This window comes from Macrobrachium rosenbergii, chromosome 48 (genome assembly GCF_040412425.1).
Source record: "Macrobrachium rosenbergii isolate ZJJX-2024 chromosome 48, ASM4041242v1, whole genome shotgun sequence".
Taxonomy (NCBI): Eukaryota; Metazoa; Arthropoda; class Malacostraca; order Decapoda; family Palaemonidae; genus Macrobrachium; species Macrobrachium rosenbergii.
Window position 1 is genome coordinate 32,010,487 of NC_089788.1, and position 10,281 is coordinate 32,020,767.

Genomic DNA, 10,281 nt, shown 5'->3' on the forward strand with positions numbered 1-10,281 from the left:
ACATGAAACAATGAAGAAATGACTGAAGCTGCTGAAACAATTTTCATCTGGTCCACAAACGGATCTGCATTCGCAGACAAAGACAGAGAACACAACTGGGATACAGTAACTTTGGGACGACAAATATTGTTTTGAAAGGTGACAGACAATGTACACATTATGTACCTGTGTAGCTGAATAACCGCTAGATCCTGCAGCCGATGCAGCTGCTGCTGCTGCTGCTGCAGTAGCAGCAGCAGCTCCCATGCGTGGTACTCGACGAGGCAACTGCGGAGTGGACTGTGGTTGTTCTGGTCCTACAGGGCGTCCAAGACGTTCTGGTGATGGAGAGCTCTCAGGGGATGCAGGAGAACGATGCCTACGTGGCTGTGCGCCTGGAGATGGAGAACGTTTTTTTCCCTGCTGTCTATCTGGAGGGACCAAGCGTTGTGACGGTCCTCCTCCTGCAGCAGAGGCCGAAGTGGGACCAGTACTCCTTTGGTCTTGACGCCTCGGAGCCCCTGACTGATCATCATAACATCTATGAGAATTGAAAGTTTGGGTCGTGGGTGATTTTGATGGGGGACCACATACTTCCTCTGCATGGCTACAAGGATGAACTGTTGGCACCTGAGAGTGGGCATGAGATGGTGAGCATGGAGAATGGTGATGGTGATGGTGGTGATGATGTGCACAGGCATGGCACGTACGTTCATGAGCTAGACTGGACATGAACGAGTACAGAGCTGTGCAGTGGTGGCATGGGCAACAAGGTGGTGCAAGAAGAGGTGTTAAGGGAGGCCCCTGGGCACCACCTGCCCCGCCTTCAAACATGCTGCGTCTTTCTTGTTCTTCTGTCACGGGGTGAAGCCGTTCCCATCCCCCAGAAGCAAAAGCCCCTCCACCTGGAAAGCGAGTTTCTGGCCCTCCACGATGTCGTGCCCTCCCCCGAGGCTCTGATGCTGGGCGTTCAATGTCTGGTTCTTTCGGAGCTTCCCCTTCTCTTATAGTGGAATGGAACTCATGTGGACGAGTCTCCTTGGGTACCTGCATCTCGTTGTTCTGCAAAATAATATGAGCTGTACTTTTACAGCGCCTCCCATAAGGCCGCTGTTGTACTGGCCGCTGAGTGGCCCGGTCGAGACTTCCAGAAAATGTTAAACTGCGAGGAGCTGGAGACTGTTCTTGAGGCTTGCTGAGATCCATAAGACTTCTGGTAAAGGTAGGGCTGGAAGGAGTAGTGGCAAAACACGTTGTGATGGGTAATGTAGTAGCAGTACCTGGGGAGGTTGAACAGGAGGTAGCTGTAGTGGTGGTGATGGTGGGCATGTGATGCTCTGGATGTCCTGCTACCAAGTAATCGCAAATCGTACAGGGGATGAGGGGAATGCCTCGAATATTGTTAGTTGGCTGGGCATTGTAAGTCATAGTAAGACCTTCTCGACCGCAAGTAATGGAGCACTGGGCTCCAGCTGAAGCCCCATCACCTGTCCATCGCCACTGCTCCACAGGAGCTCCACTGGCCATTAAGGGACGGCCACTCAAAGATGATGTAGATGTGGGAGTGACATGAGCATACTGAACAGGAGCCATGGAGGGAGTGCCAAAGGTGAAATGTGCCTGAAGAGTTACCTCCCGGGAATACACTGGATTTTGGGGTTCCTGCTGTAGGTCTCCTTGGCTGTTTTCCTTGTCAGTTTTGGGAGTGGAAGGTTTTTCTTGGGAATCACCTCCATTCTCCATTGCTAGTGTCCTTATTCTCTTCTAAACATGCCATAGAGCACCATTCTTATATCACAGTCTTACCATAAAGTTGTGCATGAGAAAATAAGAAAATGAGCAATAATCCAGTGGCGGTCCTAACAGAGGCCTCCATCATAACAAGAGGCAAATAACACTGACATTAAACACAAACATGACACTTGGCATCTTCCTGATTTTCATACCCCGTGGAGGTATATTCAACAGTTCACAAAGATCATCATTTTCCATTCTGAACTCAGGTTCTCCATTATGGTGTATCACAGTCAAATACTTTCAAACTGATCCTTTATCAAACGATTTCCAATTCAAAGATAGTGCTTTCAACCTTACCACAATCTTGTTTTTCACCAAATGAATCTAAAACTGAGACAGAAAATGGAATTATTAACATTATGAGAGATGACAATGACATATGAATGTATGAGCAAAACAAAAACACAATGCAATGAGAATATACATCAATGGTGATTGAGCAGGAGTCGAATGACATAAGAATCAACAGAATTGTGTCCGTTGTACCAGTAGAGCAAAAGGACTAGACCCTGGAGGAATAGTATGGGCACGGTTAGGCTATGATCGGGCGTCTCCAGGAGGGACGCCTGGGGATCTGATGCAGCCCCGGAAAAGAGGAGAGGGTTAGTGGACAGCAAGGCTTGGGCGTGATCACCCCCAATGGCACAACTGATATCACTCAATAAGGTATCCATGTTGGTGGACTTGCAACGTGAAAATAAAATCCCTTCAATGAAGAATGAGCTCCTTGGACAGGCTTGATTTGACTAGACAAAGGGTGAACGGTGGTCCCCGTTCCGTTAACAAAATATATATATATACAGAACACGTATATATATTTATATATCACAGGTCAGTAATGGGCGGTCTCCGTCAAGGAAGGGATGCTACGCTGATGCAAGGCTGTTCCAAGGCAAAACGGGAAAACTTCCTCCTTCTTCTTCTTCAGAGACGGCTGCGCGTTTCTCTCGACGATTTCAACTGCCTGCTCAAACGTGGCCTTCCAAAATCCATATCACAGACGAGAGGCTGCTGCTGATCAATCAATTTAACGAGAGAGCAGAGATACATATCCCTCAGAAAGACAAGTCCATTACAAGTGACGTGAAGTGTGACTTTCAGTGGGGAGGCACGAGAGGAACAACGCAGTGCTGCCTCTCGCTATGCAACCACTCGAATGAAACTACAGCAGAGACGGACGCCCTTCATATATCCACAGGAGTGTCCCCGGTATGGAGGGGGGTACGGGGAGTGCCAGAGGAAGCCCAAAGAACGGGGGAGGGGAGGATGGGGGTAGGGGATACTAAGGGAATGAGTCATTTTCATGTGTTGAATAATGTCAAACGTTCTTTGCGATCACTCAGCCTTACAGGAATTAAAGAAAAAATTAAAACAAAAACAAAAAATCAAAGACCTGTGACCATCAGAACATTGACATACCATCACAATTATCATCACGATCACTATCGAGCTTTATTGACGACATACACAATTCAACGTGTCTATCACGTGATCATGCGCAATGCGACTGACTCAACGTCCGACGCATCCTGTTTCGAGGACTCGAAAAGGAGTTCCAAACATTGAATATGGTCCAAGAGAAGCATGTATTGTTCGAGGGATTTCTTGATCTAAGGGAATGTTCCATTTTCATCTGGTTTCATTTACGCGAAACCATTCTTACCGTAATCGGAGTATAAACTGAATTGAAATTTGAGCAAAAATATTTTCATTTGCGCCGCAATGTTCTTGTTTGTGCTTCTAGGAAATTCTCGTTTCGGAAAGAATATTCAGTTCTTTACTTACTGTTGAACATCAAACAAATGTTGACCATAACTTGTATGATTATGAATCAGAAAATAATCAAATGTTATAAAACTAATTATATATTTTCAGCATAATCATTTTAAAAGTATAAAACCATAATTACGCATTCAATGACCTGAATCAGAACTCCAAGGCGTGTATATATATATATATATATATATATATATATATATATATATATATATATATATATATATATATATATATATTTTATATATATATATATATATATATAAATTTGATCGTTGATCTCAATCAGACTCGGTTAAAAAATATGAGCGCGCTTGCGTCCAAGTATATACGAAAGCCCGTATTTTCGAAGAACATACGGAGCACACACACAGTTATATATATATATATATATACGGATAGACATACAGTGCATACTTTACATGCAAGAGTAACATAAGAGGTTACATATTTCATGCATATGTGAGCATGAATTTGCATGCATGCATTTAAGTACTCAGCAGTTATTTTCAACTGCATCATGACGACAATTCACCTCAAAAAATATATGCATACATACATTTATATATATATATATATATATATATATATATATAATTTATATATATATACTGTATATATATATATATATATATATATATAATATATATATATATATATATATATATATATATATATACTGTATATATATATATATATATATATATATATATATATATATATATATATATATATATATATATATATATAAACTCGACTGGAAGTAAAAAGACTGCCTCGTTTCAAAGCAGCCTTGGGCAATACCTGAATGACCTAAACCGGTCTTGGACTCTTCCACGAAACGCTCGAATGGCGTCGGTCGGAGGCAAGGCCTCTGATACTCGAGTCTGGATAAGTTTCTTCAACGCTTTCCTTAACGCTTCAGTAATTAAATTCTCTGAGTCGTCATCGACATCTGGGAAAAGCGCGTAAGATCCCGTTTCAGGACTTTGAAATGATCCACAAGAATTGGGGAGTGTTGTTACATGTACCTATCTCCCCCCCCCCTTCCCACCACCTCCCTCTACACACAGACACACACACATTCACATATATCTGAATCCACGCAAGTCCAAGAGCATATTAAAGAGGACAACAGTGAAGTATTTCATTTAAATCCAATATGTGAAACAGGTGCAGACGGCAAAGGGTTAGAGTGAGACCCGAAAGGGAACAGGGTAAAGAGCATATGAAGCACATGACACACGTACTGGAATAAAACCAGCGCAGTCTTCGACAACAAAGTAATGGCCGATATTAGAAGAAAGAAGACGAAGTTCATGTTTAGGTAAACTGAAGTTGCAGAAATCTATCTCCTCTCCCTGTGTACAGTACGTAAATGCCGGAGAGAGAGAGAGAGAGAGAGAGAGAGAGAGAGAGAGAGAGAGAGAGAGAGAGAGAGAGAGAGACAACGAAGAGACTCACCAGTGCAACAACACTAAGACGGATCTCGTGAATAACACGTCTACGGACCCTGTAACCCCTTAACAGCTTGTGTGAGAGTGAGCGGGAGCGAGTGCGACTTGTACTTACATGCCGGATTGTTTGTGGGTGCACCTAAACCGTACACACGTAGGTGACGTAATTCATCTAAAGCCATCAGACTTATCATTTGCAAAATGGACGCCCATAACTTATCCATAAAATTATTAGAAATAAATCAAATGAATATACCAGAACATTATTACAAACCGTCACTGAAAACAAACAACGTGACGCAAATATACAATAAAGCAAGAGGATAAAGCATAATCATGCACAATGAAGAATATAAGCTCATCATTCCTAAAACTATTTACTGAATTAAGATGCACAAATGTGAGTGTTATACTCATTCAGTTTGTACTATAAACACCTACTTCGGTTACAAATTTCGTCTAGGTCACACGGTACCAAAACTTATTCCCTCATTCTGTCTCTCAAATATTCACAAATATATTCTCGTATGTATGTAGCAAAAGTTATATATATATATATACTATATATATATATATATATATATATATATATATATATATATATATATATATATATATATATATATATATATATATATATATATATATATATATATATATATATATATATATATATATTATATTAACTTTATCACATATACAATTGTTCTGTGCATTAGTAGAATTACTAACAGTACCTCATTCAAACTGGATGGTATCTAATGGAGTATTTATTCAGAAAAAGTTACAAGTTTTCTTGGACAAACAGTCCTCATTATCAAGTATCCGTGCGGATACTTGATAATGAGGACTGTTTGTCCAAGAAAGCTTGTAACTTTTTCTGAATAAATACTCCATTATCAAGTATCCGTACGGATACTTGATAATGAGGACTGAATAAATACTCTATTAGATGCCGTCCAGTTTGAATGAGGTCCTGTAAGTAATATATATACACACGCACACATACATACATGCATATACATGTAAAACAATCAGCAATGATCACAGACCACAGATTCAGGAATAAACACCCTATTCAAAAAAATTTCCTCATACAATTACGCACTCGCTAATTAACATGTATACACATAAAAACAAGGACGATAACATTCAATACTTCTATGAATGAAAAGAGCAAAAACCAACTGACTGGTTAATCTGTTTATGGAACGACGACTGCTGTGTGGCCATATAAGCCGGTATTACATTTTTGTCGATTAACGATTAGTTTAAAACCAAATATTAACTAGAAGCATAATTCCAAATGAATGTTCACTCACTCAATCCATATGGTATTTTTTCATACTACTCGTGTTAGGCTTCAATAAGGCGGGATTTTTTTAAAGATTCAGATTCTTCCATTTCCAAAGACGGTGCATCGGTACCTGACGAAGAACGTTGTAGGTCTTTCAAAGACTGCACTATGGAAATAAAACACTCAGGAATCTAAACCATCGCGTCTTCACTGACGCCTAACACGAGTAGTATGAGTATATATAAAAAGTGAAATTATGTGGCTATTCGTCCATACGATGTATGTATATATATATATATATATATATATATATATATATATATATATATATATATATATATATATATATATATATATATAGACACAATGTATATATATATATATTGACTATATATATATACATACATACATATACAATATATATATATATATATATATATATATATATATATATATATATATATATACATGAAGTCCTCGAACTGTTAAAATTATAAGTGAAAAAGTCAATTTATTTTCTTGAGAAGGCATTATCTTGAAGTTCTCAAACTGCTTAGACGCAGGTAACAAACACAAATGGGAATCTGCAACAAGTTCACTGCCTAGAGGAACTTTTACTTTAAGTTGAATACTACAGTAGGAAAAAAGAAAAGACAACCCATGAGAGAGAGAGAGAGAGAGAGAGAGAGAGAGAGAGAGAGAGAGAGAGAGAGAGGGAAGCAGCACAGACCACGAAATCATCATTGCAAAGCACCGGTCTGGCCGCCAAGCACCAGCTCTCGGTTTGCCTGCACCGGAATACAGTTTGAAGAGAGGCAACGTGGCTGACCCAGCCCTATGGCGTAAGATGAAGCTAACAAAACATTACCGAAAAAGTTAAACAGTAAAGTAGAGTCTGGCTGTGGGAGAAGATTACGGAAAATCCTTAGAAGTAGGAATCCTTTGATAACACAAGTTAGAATACCTCGTAACGGTAACAGACTCCTCTGGCACGATCAGCTGGGCAACAAAGGAATCTTTCTTCCACATTTTAACATTCGCTACTCTGCCAAGGTTTTCAGTATTCAATTTCAAAATGATTGTAACATGACCACCCACGCAAACGCTAGCAATAAACAAAAATGGGAACCATGCGAACATAGATATAATATATATATATATATATATATATATATATATATATATATATATATATATATATATATATATATATATATATATATAGTTTAAATGCTCTTGTCATGCTCCGTTACTTCATACATTTCATGATATATATTTAATATTGAGAAATGAGGAATCTTTACACAAGAATTTATACACACACTAACACACACACACACACCCATATATATATTTATGTATAATCTCCTTAAATCCGAGCCGAATCTATATGCTGAACGAAAAAATAACCCCGCCAATCTCATCTTAGGCTAAAATCTGCTTCTGTCCTTGATAAATGGCAACACCACAGCAACTGCCGTTCGTACCTTCACGTGTACCACACAATCTAACTCTGCTTGTATGTGTGGAAGAGACCAAGAGAGTAACAAAAGAATGATGAACGATACAAAAATTGAAAGGTAGTGACGGAGAAAAAATATTCCATCTATATCACCTAATGGACTTGACATAAATGTAAACAAAATTAAAGGTGACATTAGAGAAAATTAAAGCAAGAGACCAGAACCCCTTACAAAATAATCAACTACTAAAGTAGTAAAGCCTCTCCAACACAATGAGGTCATTCATCATATCTTAAAAAAAAAAAAACTCGTTATCAAGGTTAATGACGTCACTGGATTAGTCACGTGACCAAACCCTCTCTCTCTCTCTCTCTCTCTCTCATGCTTTGTCACAGCACACTAAGTGAATATGAGAGTGTTTATACATGTATCCAACATTATTTACTTTCAGAAGTAGTAGTAATCGATGGAGTATAGCTTAAAAGAGAGAGAGAGAGACTGTTGGAGGAGCCAAATGTTAGTGAGTCTTCCAAACCAACGCAACCAAACCCGTTTCTTGTACAACAAATAAATGGAGTACTGATCATAGGCGTTTCTCTCTTCCTCTTCTACCCCAGCTCACTTCTCTGACCACAACCGTCGACTAACAACCAAGTACTTGATTCACTGTAAAGATCAACAGAGCCGTACTGGATATTTTGTGAGAAAGCACAAAGATCATTCTCAACTCGTCCGGTTCAGGGATCGCACCAGAGAGAGAGAGAGAGAGAGAGAGAGAGAGAGAGAGAGAGAGAGAGAGAGAGGGGATGCGATCGTTTTAGCCCTGAGCGCCGCCACTTACATAACGATCTTTTAACCTCTTGACCCTCTGCAAATTTTGAGGAAAAACTACGTCGTCAGAATTGAAGTTTCCGACGTCACCTACGACCCATCTACACATCTTACTTTTGACGTCAATCTTCGCTAAAATCTGAACAAGTTCTCTGCTGTGCAACCATCCCAGCGACTAACAACTTCCGAGAGACAGCGAGACCATATGTTACACCATCTTCCTTTCGTTTACGTGTTCTGTATAAAAAAAAAACTTCCCATACAAAAAAACACTGACGCCAATGACCTTCCGTTTACGATAGTTTTTGACGAAATCGATTTCTTACGGCTCTCGGGGTTTCTCCCCAGGTTGACAGAGAGCGGCATTCTCTGGGCAAAGTCTCTGTTGGTTTCCCACAGACGTCCACAGCTCTACATCACCTCCACGCAATAGGATCTATAACTGATAAGAACATATGCCCGGCCAGGATTCGAACTTTAGCCTTAGACTTAGACTGACCGGGCAGATGCACTTGACAATTATAATTCCTCTTGGGAAATAAGTGAATTCGGCATTAATTTACTCTTTCAAAGGCACACCAATAATACGATGACTCTTAGCAAACAACCAAACCCAGAACGTGATTTCTCTTAGAGAGAGAGAGAGAGAGAGAGAGAGAGAGAGACTAATAAGTACATACACAAGAGACTGAGTTCCCGTGTTACCTTTCCTGCTTTCCAAACATTCCGACTTTGTGGAAAATATAATCGACGCATCATCTGCTTAAGAAATCAATTCTAAGAAAATGAAACTGCGGCCTATTTTCTTCCAGACAACCCAGACATTCTGTTATTCCTTAAAGATCTGTAACTACCCATCAATATAATAAATGACGTCTTCTAAAATGAAAAACAGAATCGACCCGTTTCTCAAAAATCCAAAGGCTACAATCATAATCAAAACTATTATTTATACATTTTAAATTTTTGTGAGCTGCACTAGGTTTCAATGAAACATCACTCATTTTGAGTCCACAAGGTATTTTCACAATAAATCCTCTGAAAAATGAAATACCTGCAAATTTTAAATGTATGTCGATAGTTTTAAAGATCGCACATAAATAAAACGAACTTACAATCTACGTACCAATACAATATCAGGAATCTCATTTCATGGATATGTGATCTAATAAAACTGAAGGTCACCGGTTTAATAACAGCAATTTTACACTTTGGTATTTTAAATTACCTTTAAATAGGGCAACTTTTGTGAGATATTTCATGCACTTCTCATAAACGTAACTGCTTTATAAACACATAATCAATGAAGCCCGACGAGATCGGTGAAATTCTTCTGTAAGTGAAATACAAAACAATTTCTGAATTATTATTATTATCATTCTTACAAGCTAAGCTGCATCCCCAGTTAAAAAAATCAGAATGTTATAAACGCCAAGGCCCTAACAAGGGAAGCAGTCCAGTGCCGGAAAAGAAGTATAGAAATTAAAGAATATATTACGTGAGAGACCTCTAGAGAAACAAGTAAGATGAAATTCATGAATTGTAAAGAGACTCATGAGAGTCTACCCAACAAAAACCAACTTGCAATCATCAGGCAATGACAATGGCACATGGAAGAGTACCTTGCCTGTCCCTCGCGCTGCCCCCTATCGTATACACACACACACACACACACACACAC

At 39.2% G+C, this 10,281-nt stretch overlaps 1 protein-coding gene across 31 annotated transcripts in view; it reads right to left on the reverse strand.

The window, feature by feature from the left end:
* Pkn (serine/threonine-protein kinase N) overlaps positions 1-10,281 on the reverse strand; it is a 733,150-nt gene that overhangs the window by 316,868 nt on the left and 406,001 nt on the right. For 9 of the 31 annotated variants that reach the window (XM_067091597.1, XM_067091595.1, XM_067091600.1 and 6 more), the window contains exon 1: positions 166-2,934. The exons of 20 other annotated variants lie outside the window; for them this stretch is intronic. In XM_067091597.1, coding sequence (XP_066947698.1) covers positions 166-1,722 — 1,557 coding nt within the window. In that variant the 5' untranslated portion in view covers positions 1,723-2,934. Of the gene's footprint in view, positions 1-165; positions 2,935-10,281 lie in introns of those variants that run through there. 2 more of the 31 variants (XM_067091591.1, XM_067091592.1) reach the window with 1 other exon arrangement.